Source organism: Nerophis lumbriciformis, linkage group LG07 (genome assembly GCF_033978685.3).
Source record: "Nerophis lumbriciformis linkage group LG07, RoL_Nlum_v2.1, whole genome shotgun sequence".
Taxonomy (NCBI): domain Eukaryota; kingdom Metazoa; phylum Chordata; class Actinopteri; order Syngnathiformes; family Syngnathidae; genus Nerophis; species Nerophis lumbriciformis.
Window position 1 is genome coordinate 13,539,353 of NC_084554.2, and position 19,787 is coordinate 13,559,139.

General features: G+C 38.9%; 1 protein-coding gene across 2 annotated transcripts in view; it reads left to right on the top strand.

Moving 5' to 3' along the window:
- malrd1 (MAM and LDL receptor class A domain containing 1) overlaps nucleotides 1-19,787 on the top strand; it is a 131,149-nt gene that overhangs the window by 14,378 nt on the left and 96,984 nt on the right. For both annotated transcript variants that reach the window (XM_061965787.1, XM_061965790.1), the window contains 5 exons: nucleotides 3,666-3,771; nucleotides 3,835-4,202; nucleotides 9,961-10,406; nucleotides 17,041-17,128; nucleotides 17,201-17,380. In XM_061965787.1, the coding sequence (XP_061821771.1) occupies nucleotides 3,666-3,771; nucleotides 3,835-4,202; nucleotides 9,961-10,406; nucleotides 17,041-17,128; nucleotides 17,201-17,380 (1,188 nt within the window). The remainder of the gene's footprint in view (nucleotides 1-3,665; nucleotides 3,772-3,834; nucleotides 4,203-9,960; nucleotides 10,407-17,040; nucleotides 17,129-17,200; nucleotides 17,381-19,787) is intronic.

The following is a 19,787-nucleotide window of genomic DNA, read 5'->3' on the forward strand; positions in this document are numbered from 1 at the left end:
TGTCATTCAACTACTTATAAGTCGATTAATTATCTCAAGAATAACGAAAATATTTTACGAAGTTTAAAAATTTACTTAGTGCTGCTTTAAGTCATTCTCAAAAGGAAAACACGGTACTATATATATGTGTATGTGTATATATACTGTAGATATATACCTGTATGTATGTATGTATGTGTATATATATATATATATATATATATATATATATATATATATATATATATATATATATATATATATATATACGATTGATTACTATGAGCAAGCACCTACACAACAGCTGAGCGCACAATAGCACACAAGCTACTTGTGCGCTGAATTGAAGAATAATGAACAATTTAACAATTTACCCGAAGTGCTTTGCGCGAGTTTGCCATTGTAGTCCACCCTATAGTCAAAAAGCTCCTTGTTTTCTCTATCCACTGCTTGTTGTGGGGCAGACTGGCTCGCACAAGGACATGCATCCTCCACTGTTGCCATTTCTAATACAAATTAATGTGTAGTTATAACTTATATCGGTCAGTAGACTCCATATGGAAGCGCTAAAAACTACAACAAGAATGACAGGGAGAAAACACAGTCGAAATGGAGCCACGTAAAAAAGACCACCCACAAAACGGCGCAACCTGAAGAGACTGTCCCGAAAAGCGGCTTGAAAACGATCTGTAAAACAAAATCAATGCACAATTTTCACTAAAGAACCACCATTATTTTTATATATTATGTAGACCAGTGTTTTTCAACCACTGTGCCGCGGCTTGTGCCGTGAGATACAGTCTGGTGTGCCGTGGGAGATTGTCATTTCACCTATTTGGGTTAAAAATATTTTTTGCAAACCAGTAATTATAGTCTGCAAATTATGTTGTTGTTGAGCTCGGCAGAGTGTAATACTCTGCCTCTTTTGGGGCGGTATAGCTCGGTTGGTAGAGCAGCCATGCCAGCAACTTGAGGGTTGCAGGTTCGATCCCCGCTTCCGCCATCTGAGTCACTGGCGTTGTGTCCTTGGGCAAGACACTTTACCCACCTGCTCTCAGTGCCACTCACACTGGTTTAAATGTAACTTAGATATTGGGTTTCACAATGTAAAGCGCTTTGATTCACTTGAGAAAAAGCGCTATATAAATGTAATTCACTTTACTTCACTTCACTTCTTCCATATCAGTAGGTGGCAGCCTACTGCTTTGTAGATGTCAGGAACAGCGGGAGGCAGCGTGTAGGTAAAAAGGTGTCTAATGCTTAAACCAAAAATAAACAAAACGTGAGTGCCTCTAAGAAAAGGCATTGAAGCTTAGGGAAGGCTATGCAGAATGAAACTAAAACCGAACTGGCTACAAAGTAAACAAACACAGAATGCTAGACGACAGCAAAGACTTACTGTGGAGCAGAGACGGCGTCCACAAAGTACCTCCGAACATGACATGACAATCTACAATGTCCCCACAAAGAAGGATAAAAAACAACTGAAATATTCTTGATTGTTAAAACAAAGTAGATGCGGGAAATAGCACTCAAAGGAAGACATGAAACTGCTACAGGAAAATACCAAAAAAAAGAGAAAAAGCCACCAAAATAAGAGCGCAAGACAAGAACTAAAACACTACACACAGGAAAACAGCAAACAAGTCAAAATAATTCAGGGGGTGGTGTGACAGGTCGTGACAGTACACCTACTTTGAGACAAGAGCTACATTGATGCATGCTTGGTTATGCTTTAAATTCATATCCAACAATTGCGACGACGACTTTTTACTGTCAACTGAGTTTCATTTCTTAATGATTTCTGCTGGTGGTGTGCCTCCGGATTTTTATCAACGCAAAAATTGTGCCTTGGCTCAAAAAAGGTTGAAAAACACTGATGTAGACCACAAGGAAGTGTTTTAAATGTAGAAAAATAAGTCATGATATGACCCCTTTTAAGAAGTTGTAAACAGGCAGAGGTACATCAAGAAATCACAAATACAGTGTCTCAGTGCATTGCAGATTTAAATATTGTGAATACCGGGAGGTATTTTTGTACATGTATTATCACATTATGTGATATTGCCAGCCGTCAACTGCATGCCGCCATGTAGCCTGAGCCCAGGTGACATGGTACACTGCTCACTATTGGCTGTTGGCGGACACTCACAGAGCACTACGTTCTCTGCCTCAATGAGCCCCCTCTGTGCTTCAGCTCATCTTCGTGTACTGCAGCTCTCTCCGTTTGTGTTTGCTCGGTGTATTTTGTGGGGACATTTTAAATATTTTTAAAGTCCTACGATGGCTTTGGAACATTCTGCGCCTTCTGGGGCTTCCGGCACAGAACTTAGGCCCCAAAGGAAGCTGATTTCCTACTTGGTGTCGAAAGTGTTTAAAAGCGTATTTATGAGTGCGTGTGAAAGGCTATTATCAGTGTGTGGAGGGTTTATGAAGACTTAGAATGCATACAATATTCATAAATATCCTATTTAGTCCCTACTCTGTGAAAACTGGCCTACTACGGAGTAGGAAGCGTATAAGAGGGAACACTGTAATAAGTAGAATAAGAATAACTATAGTACAATATTTTGTATTGCAGTTAGTCCTTAATTTATTGATTTTGTTTTACTTTATAAATAATACCTTTCTTACTAAACAGTTATATACCAAGGGTGTCCAAGCAACGGCACGCGGGCCAAGTGTGGCCCGTCGTTGCCTTTATTTGGCCCGCTAGACGAAACAAGTTCAATAAGGACTTCGATCGGGCGTAGTGTTTTCATAGTTAGCTGGAGTTGTGATGCCATCTAGTGGTCTTAGAGAGTAACTGAAGCCAGTGACCATTCATTATACTTTCATGAAGTTTCAGCACAGCCATTCATTATATGTCACAATCCAAACAACCTGCCCTAGTCATGCTGCAGAAAAAAAATGCAACTTGCACCAAAATTTGACAAACATGGTCACACAACACAACCTGCTCACTGAACTTTGTGGCTATTATAAAAAATGTCCTATGACCATAAAAAAAATCTAAATTACACTAATTTAAATCCATTACAAAGGATGATGGAAAAAATGCAAAACACTCTCTCCTCACTTATCCATGTTTGGCGCATTTTAGCTGTTTTAGATATTTATAATTGATTACAAAACTTTAAGAAGGTTGTCACGCAAGTAAACAAGGTCGGAGTTGAACTTGACACACTCTTAATAACCAATTATAATATATATTAATTATATATCCATTATATTATGTACACATTAAAAACATATACAATATCCATCCATCCATTTTCTACCGCTTGTCCCTTTTGGGGTCGTGGGGGGTGCTATCTCAGCTGCATTCGGGCGGAGGGCGGGGACATTTTAAATAGTCGACATATATTTATATATATAAACATATACATACATATATGTGTGTGTATATATATCTATATATATATACAGTATGTATGTTTATACATATATATCCCGTTACTTCTCATGTAGTCGGCTCTTGGCCAGACACATTTTTTAAGCCCAATGTGGCCCCCCAGTCAAAAGGTTTGGACACTCCTGTTATATACAGTATAGCTTGTTTTTACCTTTTAAGAATTCAGATGACAATACACTTTATCTTATCTTATCAGTGGTCAAAACCAGAACCTTGAGGAACACATACATTTTCTAATTTAGGGAAATGACAAATTGTTGCTCCACTTCAGGTCACTTTATGTTCATCCTGAAGAACAGCAGCAGTCTTCATCCAAGGGCAGTTCTCCGAGGACCATGGTTCCAACAGTCGGCCTCGGGGTGCACCATGACCTTTTGGTAAGAGGAACATGTGTCCTCGTACTCTGGATGTTGACCATCTACACCCGTCATCTCCTTCAGGCATTACAACTCAGGCATCTCAGTGGGGGCAGCCGACATGTACCTCCGTATCCAGGGAGTCAGGAACAACACCATCATTTGGAGGACCTTGTACGACCAGGGAACCCGCTGGAACCGGGTCAGCGTGCAGCTGGGTCGCATCACACGGCCCTTCCAGATCGCCATGGCTAAAATCAGCCTTGGCGTTTTTGACGGCATCTCCGCCGTAGACGACATCTCCTTTCACAACTGCTCCATGCCGCCCGCCACAATGGAGTGTCCTCCCCATTCACATTTCCACTGCACACGCACTAAAGCGTGCGTGGAGCGTCTGCAGCTGTGTGACCTGGTGGACGACTGTGGGGATGGATCAGACGAAGAGAACTGTTGTGAGTGCTATTTTGTTATTGGAATGTATTGTTACTATTATTTTTTTTTAATAATTATTATCAATATCATTAATAATATTGCATTTTTCTTTTATTATTTATTATTAATGATAATATTCAATATAGTCATTGTTGTTGTTGATTATTAATAATTATATTGTCTTATTGTTCTTATTCTCTATTATTAATATTATTATTCATACTATTATCAATATTATTAGAGAATACTATTTTGTTATTTTTGTAATTTATTATCATATTCTATAGTTATTATCATAGCTTAATAATTATTAATATTACTTATAATATTGTTATTTATGATAATATAATATTAATAGTAATTAGAATATTATTACAATAATAACATTAATATTAATAGTTGTTATCATATTGTTGTATTTTATTCTATTTCTGTTTATATATGAATATAATATCAATTATTAATAATACATAATAATAACACAATATTAGTATCATTAATAAGTTAGTGATTAATAACAATACAAATAAAATTAAATAACAAAAATTAATAATAATGAATGACTAGATATTTAATAAACAATATATACATTTAAATAAAATAATTCAAATGATCAATAGTATAATAATTTAGTATAGTATAAAATAGTATAATAATGTAATATATATATATATATATATATATATATATATATATATATATATATATATATATATATATATATATATATATATATATATATATATAATTTTATTAATTTAGTATGGGTCTACTGAAAATGTGACCAAATGTGCTGGGTCAAAAGTATACATACAGCAATGTTAATAATTGGTTACATGTCCCTTGGCAAGTTTCACTGCAATAAGGCGCTTTTGGTAGCCATCTACAGGCTTCTGGCAAGCTTCTGGTTGAATTTTTGACCACTCCTCTTGACAAAATTGGTGCAGTTTAACTAAAGTTGTTGATTTTCTGACATGGACTTGTTTCTTCAGCATTGTCCACACGTTTAAGTCAGGACTTTGGAAATGCCATTCTAAACCTTAATTATAGCTTGATTTAGCCATTCCTTTACCACTTTTGACTGTGTTTGGGGTCATTGTCCTGTTGGAACACCCAACTGCGCCCAAGACATGGGCTGATGATTTTAGGTTGTCCTGAAGAATTTGGAGGTAATCCTCCTTTTTCATTTTCCCATTTACTCTCTGTAAAGCACCAGTTCCATTGGCAGCAAAACAGGCCCAGAGCATAATACTACCACCACCATGCTTGACGGTAGGAGTGGTGTTCCTGGGATTAAAGGCCTCACATTTTCTCCTCCAAACATATTGCTGGGTATTGTGGCCAAACAGCTAAATTTTTGTTTCATCTGACATCACATGGACAAAGATAAGACCTTCTGGAGGAAAGTTCTGTGGTCAGATGAAAAATGTTTTACCTGTTTGGCCACAATACCCAGCAATATGTTTGGAGGAGAAAAGGTGAGGCCTTTAATCCCAGGAACACCAGACCTACCGTCAAGCATGATGGTGGTAGTATTATGCTCTGGGCCTGTTTTGCTGCCAATGGAACTGGTGCTTTAAATGGGACAATGAAAAAGGAGGATTACCTCCACATTCTTCAGGACAACCTAAAATCATCAGCCCGGAGGTTGGGTCTTGGGCGCAGTTGGGTGTTCCAACAGGACAATGACCACAAACTAGGGCTGGGCGATATATCGAATATACTCGATATATCGCGGGTTACTATATCGTGAGTATACGAGTATACGTTCTCACACAGTTGTTTTTAGCTGCGGGCATTACACTCCAGGCTTTTCTCACTCTTTCTCGTCTCTCCTTCTCACAGAGACATAAAACAAGCGCACCTTCTTACATACGTCACATACTGTCGCGTATGCAACGTCATACGCCCTCGCAGAGCAGAGAGGTAGCAGAGAGGAATGTACCATAGGTAAAGTTAGCTGTGGCAGGTGGTGCGAGTGGTAATACGAGAGAGAGAAGGTGCGAATCTGGTAACAAATGAAGGAATAATTAATTCCCAAGAAAAACAGCACGGGGTCCATCGTCTGGCGGTGGTTTGACTTCAAGCGGGAAGATGTTGAACCTGACAACAGTAGTATGTAAAGTATGCGGCAAAAGCGTTGCTACAAAAGGTAGCAGCACTACTAATTTGTAGCATTTTTTTAAAAAGTCTGAGCCTGGCGTCTTTCATTTCCACATCAACACCGTATGAAAAAAATAGTCAACAACAGAAGGAGATAACGTCCGCAGGAACCTACCACATAGTGAAGGACATACACTATTTGATTTCCTATTATGCAGCTAATTTGTATTTGACAGTTATTGAAATATCTTGTGTGACATCATGCACAAAAGTGCACTTTATATGTTTTAAACTATTGTAGTGGCGTTCTGTACAAAAAGTGCACTTTAATTTAGTGTTGTTTTGGTATGTCATCTTAGTGACATCATGCACAAAAGTGCACTAATAGCTTGTTTTAAAATGTCTCTGACAATCTTGCACTTTCTGTTTTGAAATGACATGAATGTTTGTGCCACTGCTTAATAACTGTTTAATAAATACACTTTTGGTAAATTGACTTAGTTGTGATTTCCCTCTCTGCATGAAAGTTTAAAATGAGCATATATTAATGCAGTATGAACAAGAATGTTTTAATGTAGACACATAGAATTTTGAATTTGAATTTGAAGTATTTATTTCAAACCTGCACAATACAACAACACACATTTTTTTTTTTTTTACATTTTGGCAGACATTAATGCAAGGCTTGAAAAGGGGTTGGATGAAGCAATTGCTTATAATATCCCAACCCCTCTCACTCATTCCACATTTAACATAAACTATATAATACAAGAACAATACTATACAAACAAAAACAAGAAAAATTCCTTCATCATTCTGCTGTGATTATATGCATCAAGTGTTCATTCAAGGCTAAGGCAAAATATCGAGATATGTATTGTGTATCGTGAATATTGAGATATTAATAAAAGGCCATATCGCCCAGCCCAACCCAAACACACGTCAAAAGTGGTAAAGGAATGGCTAAATCAGGCTAGAATTAAGGTTTTAGAATGGCCTTCCCAAAGTCCTGACTTAAACGTGTGGACAATGCTGAAGAAACAAGTCCATGTCAGAAAACCAACAAATGTAGCTAAACTGCACCAATTTTGTCAAGAGGAGTGGTCAAAAATTCAACCAGAAGCTTGTGGATGGCTACCAAAAGTGCCTTATTGCAGTGAAACTTGCCAAAGGACATGTAACCAAATATTAACATTGCTGTATGTATACTTTTGACCCAGCAGATTTGCTCGCATTTTCAGTAGACCAATAATACATCTTGAAAAGAGCCAAACTTCATGAATGTTTTTTGTGACCAACAAGTATGTGCTCCAATCACTCGATCACAAAAAAAATAAAAGTTGTAGAAAGTATTGGAAACTCAAGACAGCCATGACATTATCAATCAATCAATCAATGTTTATTTATATAGCCCTAAATCACAAGTGTCTCAAAGGGCTGCACAAGCCACAACGACATCCTCGGTACAAAGCCCACATAAGGGCAAGGAAAAACTCACCCCAGTGGGACGTCGATGTGAATGACTATGAGAAACCTTGGAGAGGACCGCATATGTGGGTAACCCCCCCCCCTCTAGGGGAGACCGAATGCAATGGATGTCGAGTGGGTCTGACATAATATTGTGAGAGTCCAGTCCATAGGGGATCCAACATAATAGTAAGAGTCCAGTCCATAGTGGGGCCAGCAGGAAACCATCCCGAGCGGAGACGGGTCAGCATTGCAGAGATGTGTTCTTACAAGTGTATGTAAACTTTTGATCACGACTGTATATATACATATATGCTAATAATAGTATTATTATGTTGTGGAATTGTAGCTAAATCAAGTAACTCTCAGTATGGTTTAGACAAAGTGACTTTATTGTAATAATATGGCTGTCAAACGATTAAAATATTTAATCACGATTCATCTAATTTTGTCCGTAGTTAACTTATAATCAAACGCGATTAGTCACAGATAGGTTGAAGTTTTTATCGTTGATAAGTGTTCCTTTTATGTATATATAAAGCATATATTACTGTATGCTTCTTTGAAACCGCTCAACACAAAATGGACACAAACACAGACACCATGGCCAGAGTGGGACTCTTTCAATCTGTCTTACTTTAGATCATTAACCAACCTATTGTATTAAAATAATGCAATAATTATTTATAGTGTTATGTCAATTTTCCAATGTTTTGTAATTTTTGTGTATTTTTAAAAATACATTTTCTATATTTAGAGCAAATTAGGATTTGTAGACATTGTAAATTTGACTTGAACATGAGTTTAGGTGCACATTTCAATCCTCACTTTCAGGGCAATCCTATGGTCATTTTTAATACAATTCAACTTCCTGATTGTGGTTGGACTGCCGGTACGTTTTCCCGACGTCGGCAACACATGATGTACGTCAAAAAAATTCTACCGTGAAAGCAAATTATAGTTTTTTCATTCATTCATTTTCTATCAATAGACAATTAAACTCTAACAACAAAACACATATTTACACACCTATGCTTGAGAAGGAACAGGATGAAGAAAATCTTATATTTCCTGCCCCCTTCAACATAAGTAGTTAATGGATAGCCCAGATTCACAAGCATACAAACAAAACAAATACATCCAAATATAATGAAAACAAACAAAAAAGACACAAAAAAACCAAGTGCAAAAACTTTATGAAGTACAAACCGAACAAAAAGTAATATATACCTCACGGGATGATACAAAACAAATACAAAACCAGACAAAAAATAAGTAAAATAATAAATATAAAGCAAAATGTAAACACTTACTTATGATCTTATTGTTCTGTCTTTATATATTTTTTTCCAATTGGAATATATTTCTACAATCTTTTATCTCATTGTAAAGAGAATTCCATAGTTTAACCCCCACCACTGATATACACATTTGTTTTAAAGTTGTCCTTGAATACTGTCACGACTGGGACTGTGGCGTGGTTTGTTCTCCCGAGGTGCAAAAGATTTGGACCAGATGTGGCGTGAAGGGGAGTACATGATTTATTTAAACACTATAACTACAAAAAAAGGAAGTAAACAAAAGGCGCGCACAAGGGCGGAAGTACAAAACTTGACTATAAATACAAAACTTGCACAACGGCAGAAACTATGAACAAAGAAACAAAACTTGCAAACTATGGCATGAATAAAGAAAACTTACTTGGACATGGCATGAAGTGCGCAGAGGTTAACAGAGTGTGACAGGGGTATGAAGAGCATAAATGCGGGATGTCGCCAGAAAGACAAACTGAAAACAATGAACTTAAATACTACAGACATGATTAACGAAAACAGGTGCGTGACTCAAAACGTGAAACAGGTGCGTGACGTGACAGGTGAAAACTAATGGGTTGCTATGGTGACAAACAAGAGTGCACAATGAGTCCAAACGTGAAACAGGTGAAACTAATGGGTAACCATGGAAACAAGACAAGGGAGTGAAAAGCCAGAAACTAAAGAGTCCATAACTAAACAAAACAAAACATGATTACACAGACATGACAAATACTGATGTTTGAAATGACCTTTTCTTCTATGCTCTTCATTCTCAGGAGTAGTTCACTCGTAATTATCGCGTTAACGGCCCTAGTAATTAATGATATTTTTTCAGTCTGTGAATGTAATACTTCATACCCTGTCTCACTAAGTGATATGTCCTTTCTCCAAGCTCCCGAGCTGCAGTGTAACTTTGAGACGGGGCTTTGCAGCTGGAAACAGGAGCAACGTGGCGCCGACGTCTTTGACTGGACCCGTATTCAGGGCCCCACCCCGTCGTTCAAAACAGGGCCCTGGAAGGACCACACGGTGGGCACCAGCTATGGCCACTACCTCTACATCGAGTCGTCCGTCCCACAGGAGTTCAAGGACACGGCGGTGCTGCTGAGTCCGGCCTTCCAACCCACCCACCAGCGCGGTGACAACCTGTTTGACTCCCGCCACCCTTGCGTGTTCCGCTTCCATTACCACATGTTTGGATCGCACGTCTTCTGTCTGGCTGTCTACCTCAGGACCGCCTCGACGGGCCGCGGCTCATTGCTGTGGGTGGGGTACGGAGACCAAGGGAATTATTGGCACAGGAAGACTCTCTACCTCACCAGCGCTAGACCTTTTCAGGTAACTCGTTGAAGCATGCTAGAATATGTAATTTCAGGAGAAATTGTGTGCGAATGCTGAAAAACTGAAACCAAGCTGAAATTTTAAAGCGCAGCGTGCCGTCCAGATAGTGTGGATGAGTTGAATATGCGACTCTAAGGCGCGTATCAGCAAAAAACAGCTAAAAGCAAACATGCTCATGTTAGGATGTGTAGACCAGGGGTGCTCACACTTTTTCTGCAGGCGTGCTACTTTTCAATTGATCAAGTCGTGGGGATCTACCTCATTCATATATATAATTTATATTTACTTATTTATGAAATATATGTTTTTGTTAACAAGTTAAAGGTGTTTAATGATAATGCAAGCATGTTTAACACATATAGTTAATATTGTTAAAAAATTAAAGGTGTTTAATGACAATACAAGTATGTTTAATACATATAGTTAATATTGTTAACAACTTAAAGGTGTTTAAAGATAATGCAAGCATGTTTAACACATATAGTTAATATTGTTAACAAGTTAAAGGTGTTTAATGATAATACAAGCATGTTTAACACATAGTTAATATTGTTAATAAATTAAAGGTGTTTAAAGATAATACAAGCATGTTTAACACATATAGTTAATATTGTTAACAAGTTAAAGGTGTTTAAAGATAATACAAGCATGTTTAACACATATAGTTAATATTGTTAATAAGTTAATGGTGTTTAAAGATAATACAAGCATGTTTAACACATATAGATTCCTTTCTTTCATGAAGACAAGAATATAAGTTGGTGTATTACCTGATTCTGATGACTTGCATTGATTGGAATCAGACAGTGGTGCTGATAACGTCCGCATTTTCGAATGGAGGAGAAAAAAAGTCCTCCTTTCTGTCCAATACCACATGAAAGTGGTTGGTTTTTGGCATCTTATTTGTCCAGCTTCCATACTCCTTTGTATACACTTTACAAGAAATACATTGTCGGCAAACTCCGTAGCTTGCTAGCTTGTGCACGCCAGCTTTCTGAGACTCTTATTTTGTTAGCGCAACTGTGCAGTCGGTCTTTGGAGTTTTGACGACAGGTACGGCGCCAGAGTCTGTTGAAATAAAGTGTTTCTCGCCTTCCAGTCGGTAATTATAATGAGCTGGCAGCAGCCAGCGTCATCTCAGAAGACCCTCGGGTGCCGTGAATGTCAATCAAGACGAAAGTGACGTCATAGTGAAGATTGATCGCTCATTTTTAGGACTTTTTTTTTAATGCCTGGCTGGTGATCGACTGACACACCCTCCGAGATCGACCGGTAGCTCGCGATCGACGTAATGAGCACCCCTGGTGTAGACTGACCGTACGTCCTCTTTTCCCCGGACATGTCCTCTTTTGCGGGGCTGTCAGGGCGGAGTTTGTTAAATGCCTCAAATGTCCGGCATTTTTGAGTTAGGGTTGCGTGTATTTTCAATGTACGTTCAGGGTTAAGAAGGGGTTAAAACAAAACAAATTGTGAAGGTGTGCCAGCAGCATTCGTGAGGGAGGGGCAGAGACAGAGAGAGAGAGAGAGTTATGATAAATGCGCATGCGTCGCCAGGCTCTGCTTTTTATCCATAGATTTATCAGATTTAATTTTTTATTATCTATAGCAGGGGTGTCAAAAGTGTGCCCCGGAGGCCATTTGCGGCCCACAGCTAATGTTTTAAAGGCCCACGGCACATTCTAAAAATACTATTAAAATAAACAAAAACATAACAAAAGTGAAATAAAAAAGCTTAAAGGTGAAATTTTATTTAGAAAAAGTTTGCAATGTTGACTAATTAAAACAAAGCTGTTTTTTTTTTCTTTCAAACTGTCATTGCTCAAAACATAATATTGAATCAAAATCAATGTTATTATGAATTATTGACCTATCCAAGGTTCCGATTACTTCACATCAAATATTCCACTTTGAAAAATATTTTTGGTGGCAAATTTTGCATATTTTGTGTGTTTGCCATTAAAAACATAGTTTTGTTTGACAAAAAAGGGCGGAAAAAAAATACAAAAAAACAAAATAAAAAAAACTAAAACATTTTGAAATGAGGGATGGATGTGAAGTTGATGTAGACTCCAGAGATTTAAGCGTAAAATATAAAAAGTATGTATGCCCTGGCACACCATTATCATCATTTCATGACCCAAGCAAAATACTTTTTACACTTTTATACTGAAATAAATACACCTACAACTTATTCAATAAAAACATAGAAAAAACTACCAGCAGTGGTAAAGTTTAGATCATTTAAGGAAAGAAGAAAGTGAATGAATGTTTATAACTGAATACATTTACATATGTATACATTTTTTATTTTTTTAATGAATTAAGTAATGTTTATGACAACCTTTTTCCAAAACACAATATAGAATGTGAGATATAACAGGATAATGCATATGTTTATCTTTTTTTTTCAAAATGCTTACAAAAAAGTGGCACCCCAAAAATTTACTGTGGGACCCCATTTTGAAAATTCCTAGCGCCAACACTGCTGTCAATAGAGGAGAAAAAATGCTTTATTTAAATAAATATATTATTTATAAAGCAAGTTTGAGTATCATTGGCAAATTTTCACCTAGTCCCGGCCTTGGCACGCATATATGTGTCCTCTTTTTGGGATTTCAGAATATGGTCAGCCTAAGGATGTGTCAAGTACCAAGTTGTAGTACTCTCAGGTGTATGCCTTTTTTAAATTTTACAAACAAGTTAGCATGTGTCAAGGACCAAGTTGTATGACTCTTAGGTGCTAAGAAATTTTGCTTGCTGTTAGCTGAATGCCTTCCGACCTCAATTTCAATTTATTACTATCAACATGGGACTGGGGAAAATGTTTGCTTTATGCAAATGTTTGTTTGTTTCACCTCTATAGTAAAAGATTGTGGCCATAAATCTAGAGATTGGTCAACTTTGAAATTCCATTTAGACCTGAAGACATTTCGTGAAAAGCAAGCTTAGCTTATAACACATAGTTTAGCATACCGTATTTTCCAGACCATAGGGTGCACCGGATTATAAGGCGCACTGCCGATGAGCGTGTCTAGTCAGGTTTTTTTTTTCCATACAAAAGGATTATAGGGCGCATTAATGGGGTCTTTTTTTTTTTTTTTTCTTCTAAATGTAAAATCCTTCCTTGTAATAGTGGTTCTTTGGTCAAAATGTTGCATAGATGACGTTTTACAGATCTTCTTCAAGCCGCTTTCTGACAGTCGCTTTAAAATGCGCCGTTTTGTGGGCGGTCTTATTTACGTGGCTCACCTTCGGCAGCGTCTTTTCCCCGTCATCTTTGTTGTAGCGGTGTAGCGTGCAAGGACGGGAGTGGAAGAAGTGTCAAAAGATGGAGCTAACTGTTTTAATGACATTCAGACTTTACTTAGATCAATAACGGAGCAGCATCTCCTCATCTGTGGCTCACTAGTGCAATAACAACGCCGGAAATGTGTCCCGTGAAAAAACGTCCGACCAGAACTCTCTAATAACTAAAGTTCCTTGGGTGAATAATGTAAACTCACTACACCGGTATGTTTGAACGCTTTCATGGCAAGTTTACTGACAGATATAAGTAATAACTTTATACTACTTTATATTAGATGTGGCAACAGCGGAGGATGAATGTCACTTAACAAGAAGATAAAGGAAAAAAAAGAAGCTTATCAACTACACGGACTACAAAGGCGTCCGTGCGCAAATTTTCAGGACTTATGCAGATCCCAAATACAGATCAGCAGGTACCAGAAAATAAGAAAAGTCTCGTTTGCATATTATTGTGAAACAAAACGCCAGGTAATATGTCTTACTTTATACACACACCATAATAATACTCATATGTTGAAGCACAGTAGAATCCATCAAGCGGTGTGGCTCCAAAGTGGTACTAAAACATTTTATTATTATTATTATTAGCCTTTATTTAACCAGGTAAAATCCCATTGAGATCAAAGATCTCTTTTCCAAGGGAGACCTGGCCAAGAGGGCAGCAGCAAGGTTACATTTAAAACAGTAAACAAATACATAAAACATCAAATTTACAACATTAAAACTTGCTCACATAACACATGTGCATACAGACAAGGTAGACTGCAGTCCTTTCACAGAAGCTTTAAACTCATTCAACGTAACTAGGGTTTGAAGTTTAATATTCAATTGTAGGTTATTCCAAGCCTTCGGTGCTGAAAACCTAAATGCTTTCTTGCCCAGTTCAGTTCTTACTTTGGGGACGACAAATTGCAGAACATTCATTGAACGAAGATTGTGACTTCCTTGTTTCTTTGTTAAAAGACAAGACAGATAAGATGGAGTGATACCCAGAATGGTTTTGTAGATGAAAACATACCAATGATTGAGGCGTCGAGCACATAAAGATGTCCAGTTAACCATTGAGTGTAACACACAATGGTGAGTAAGGGGAGCGTAGTTGGTGATGAATCTCAGTGACCCGTGGTACACACTATCCAGCTTGTGGAGACAACCAGCAGTAGCATTCATGTACAACACAACTCCATAGTGAATAGCAGGTAAAAAGATTGTTTCCACCAATTTCTGTTTCACAGTAATTAATTAAGTAATTTTGATAGATTTTTGAGCGCCTTGTGTAATGGTCTATATTTTCAATGGAACATATACAATTTTTGTGTTATTTAGTCTAGTCATATTGCAGTCTACACATCTCTTATGTGTGACTGCCATCTACTTGTCACAATTATCATTTCACCATGTACCAAATAAAATAGCTTCGAGGTCAGTAAGCACAACCAAAATGATTCCGTACATTAGGCGCACCGGGTTATAAGGCGCACTGTCGAGTTTTGAGAAAATGAAAGGATTTTAAGTGCGCCTTATAGTCCGAAAAATACGGTACATTGATTGACCTACCGGTACATTGTATTGGTTTTAGTGTCTTTAATGTGCTAAATGTACCAAATTGGCTCCCGCATCCTTTCATTTTTCTGTATGTGGCCCTAACTGGAAAAAGCTTGGACAGCCCTGCCTTACGCTATTTGGCTCGCGTGCTAACTGTTAGCATTTCAATTTGGCTTTTCAGCATTCACATGCACAAAAAATCCTTTTTGTAGGTGATTTAAGAAAGTGTGTCCAAGTATAATCACGGGAGAAAAAGGGTCCAGAATGCAGCTCCAGTGTTCCATGACGGATGTGTATTTAAAGGGGAACATTATCACAATTTCAGAAGGGTTAAAACCATTAAAAATCAGTTCCCAGTGGCTTATTATATTTTTCGAAGTTTTTTTCAAAATTTTACCCATCACGCAATATCCCTAAAAAAAGCTTCAAAGTGCCTGATTTTAACCATCGTTATAAACACCCGTCCATTTTCCTGTGACGTCACATAGTGAAGCCAACACAAACAAACATGGCGGAAAGAACAGCAAGCTATAGCGACATTAGCTCGGATTCAGACTCGGGTTTCAGCGGCTTAAGCGATTCAACAGATTACGGATGTATTGAAACAGATGGTTGTAGTGTGGAGGCAGGTAGCGAAAACGAAATTGAAGAAGAAACTGAAGCTATTGAGCCATATCGGTTTGAACCGTATGCAAGCGAAACCGACGAAAACGACACGACAGCCAGCGACACGGGAGAAAGCGAGGACGAATTCGGCGATCGCCTTCTAACCAACGATTGCTATGTGTTTGTTTGGCATTAAAGGAAACTAACAACTATGAACTAGGTTTACAGCATATGAAATACATTTGGCAACAACATGCACTTTGAGAGTGCAGACAGCCCAATTTTCATCAATTAATATATTCTGTAGACATACCCTCATCCGCTCTCTTTTCCTGAAAGCTGATCTGTCCAGTTTTGGAGTTGATGTCAGCAGGCCAGGGAAGCTAGGGTCGATAGGGGGTTTAGCTCGCTCGTCTGCGGGAACAAACTGCCGCCATTGCCTGCCGTGCTACCGAGGTCCTTTGTCCCTGAATTGCTCACACACTCCGGCAGATTCAATGGGGGTCTGGCGGCAGATTTCTTTGACTTTATCGTTGGAAATGCATCTGCTTTGAGTGTCGCAGGATATCCACACATTCTTGCCATCTCTGTCGTAGCATAGCTTTCGTCGGTAAAGTGTGCGGAACAAACGTCCAATTTCTTGCCACTTTCGCATCTTTGGGCCACTGGTGCAACTTGAATCCGTCCCTGTTCGTGTTGTTACACCCTCCGACAACACACCGACGAGGCATGATGTCTCCAAGGTACGGAAAACAGTCGAAAAAACGGAAAATAACAGAGCTGATTTGACTCGGTGTTTGAGAAAATGGCGGATTGCTTCCCGATGTGACGCCACGTTGTGACGTCATCGCTCCAAGAGCGAATATTAGAAAGGCGTTTAATTTGCCAAAATTCACCCATTTAGAGTTCGGAAATCGGTTAAAAATATATATGGTCTTTTTTCTGCAACATCAAGGTATTTATTGACGCTTACATAGGTCTGGTGATAATGTTCCCCTTTAATAAGCTTCGCATCGATCGCTCTCTGATGGATGTAATTAGTCACAAGCGAGTGGAAGCATTTAACTGAAAGGCCCGTAAAGACTTCTCCTGCATTGACAACAGGAAGGTTTTGGTGAAATCAATGGCACATTGCTACAAGTTGCCTTTTCATCCGTTGCATTACTTTATCTAGATTCTCATCGAAGGAACAGTCGGCGATGATTTCAGAGGGGACATCGCCATCGATGACCTCTCCTTCCTGGGTTGTGTCCCCTATGAAGGTGGGTGATGAGTCAAGTAGTGCTGCTACTTTTGGACATTGTTGATTTTTGTTGTCTGGCGCTGATTTGAAGGAGAGCTCCCGCCGGCCAACGTCACGGAGCCTGCGGGGACCACGCCAGGCCCCACGCTCCAGCCTCACAGCTGCCCGCACGGGGAGTTTGCTTGTGGGTCCCCTGACGAGTGTGTCCCTCACTTTAAAGTGTGCGACTTCAGACAGGACTGCTCGGACGGCTCTGACGAAAGCGACTGTGGTGAATATAAGCAGCATGGACACACTTTTTAACACACACACATTCTTGTATTCGTTACTTTCTTGAGACCTCCGAAAATTGCCTACCTCTTTAGGACCACTCTTTCTAGATATATAAAGATTTGTATTTACAACATTAATAATACATACAAACCCCGTTTCCAAATGAGTTGGGAAATTGTGTTAGATGCAAATATAAACGGAATACAATGATCTGCAAATCATTTTCAACCCATATTCAGTTGAATATGCTACAAAGACAACATATTTGATGTTCAAACTCATAAACATTCTTTTTTTTTTGCAAATTATCATTAACTTTAGAATTTGACGCCAGCAACACGTGACAAAGAAGTTGGGAAAGGTGGCAATAAATACTGATAAAGTTGAGGAATGCTCATCAAACACTTATTTGGAACATCCCACAGGTGAACAGGCAAATTGGGAACAGGTGGGTGCCATGATTGGGTATAAAAGTAGATTCCATGAAATGCTCAGTCATTCACAAACAAGGATGGGGCGAGGGTCACCACTTTGTCAACAAATGCGTGAGCAAATTGTTGAACAGTTTAAGAAAAAACTTTCTCAACCAGCTATTGCAAGGAATTTAGGGATTTCACCATCTACGGTCCATAATATCATCAAAGGGTTCAGAGAATCTGGAGAAATCACTGCATGTAAGCAGCTAAGCCCGTGACCTTTGATCCCTCAGGCTGTACTGCATCAACAAACGACATCAGTGTGTAAAGGATATCAACACATGGGCTCAGGAACACTTCAGAAACCCACTGTCAGTAACTACAGTTGGTCGCTACATCTGTAAGTGCAAGTTAAAACTCTCCTATGCAAGGCGAAAACCGTTTATCAACAACACCCAGAAACGCTGTCGGCTTTGCTGGGCCTGAGCTCATCTAAGATGGATTGATACAAAGTGGAAAAGTGTTCTGTGGTCTGAGGAGTCCACATTTTAAATTGTTTTTGGAAACTGTGGACGTCGTGTCCTCCGGACCAAAGAGGAAAAGAACCATCCGGATTGTTATAGGCGCAAAGTTGAAAAGCCAGCATCTGTGATGGTATGGGGGTGTATTAGTGCCCAAGACATGGGTAACTTACACATCTGTGAAGGCGCCAATAATGCTGAAAGGTACATACAGGTTTTGGAGCAACATATGTTGCCATCCATGCAACGTTACCATGGACGCCCCTGCTTATTTCAGCAAGACAATGCCAAGGCACGTGTTACATCGACGTGGCTTCATAGTAAAAGAGTGCGGGTACTAGACTGGCCTGCCTGCAGTCCAGACCTGTCTCCCATTGAAAATGTGTGGCGCATTCTGAAGCCTAAAAAACCACAACGGAGACCCCCGGACTGTTGAACAACTTAAGCTGTACATCAAGCAAGAATGGGAAAGAATTCCACCTAAGAAGCTTAAAAAATGTGTCTCCTCAGTTCCCAAACGTTTACTGAGTGTTGTTAAAAGGAAAGGCCGTGTAACACAGTGGTGAACATGCCCTTTCCCAACTACTTTGGCATGTGTTGCAGCCATTAAATTCTAAGTTAATTATTAATTGCAAAACAAAAATAAAGTTTATGAGTTTGAACATCAAATATCTTGTCTTTATAGTGCATTCAATTGAATATGGGTTGAAAAGGATTTGCAAATCCTTGTATTCCGTTTATATTTACATCTAACACAATTTCCCAACTCATAGTACATACTATGCAAATATAAAAAAAGCTTTTAGTAATTTTTAGTTTATAATTGGTGTTTGATCTTCATTATTTACTTCAAGTTATTACAGTATGTCTCTAGACACATCCATCCATCCATCCATTTTCTACCGCTTATTCCCTTTGGGGTCGCTGGGGGCGCTGGAGCCTATCTCAGCTACAATCAGGCGGAAGGCGGGGTACACCCTGGACAAGTCGCCACCTCATCGCAGGGCCAACACAGATAGACAGACAACATTCACACTCACATTCACACACTAGGGCCAATTTTTAGTGTTGCCAATCAACTTATCCCCAGGTGCATGTCTTTGGAGTTGGGAGGAAGCCGAAGTACCCGGAGGGAACCCACGCAGTCACAGGCAGAACATGCAAACTCCACACAGAAAGATCCCGAGCCTGGGATTGAACCCAAGACTACTCAGGTCCTTCGTATTGTGAGGCAGACGCACTAACCCCTCTACCACCGTGCTGCCCCTCTAGACACATATTTATTTTATTTTTTTCTTTAATTTTGGCCAAAGGGAGCGCATTTCAATTCCTTACACACACTTATTACATATATTGGCCAGAGAGGAAGCACTTCAAATTTTTACAAACACTTGTTATTTCATATGTTGACGAGAGGGGGAGCACTTTCAAAACCGACACATAGTCAGGTTCCCCCCGGGCACTCCGG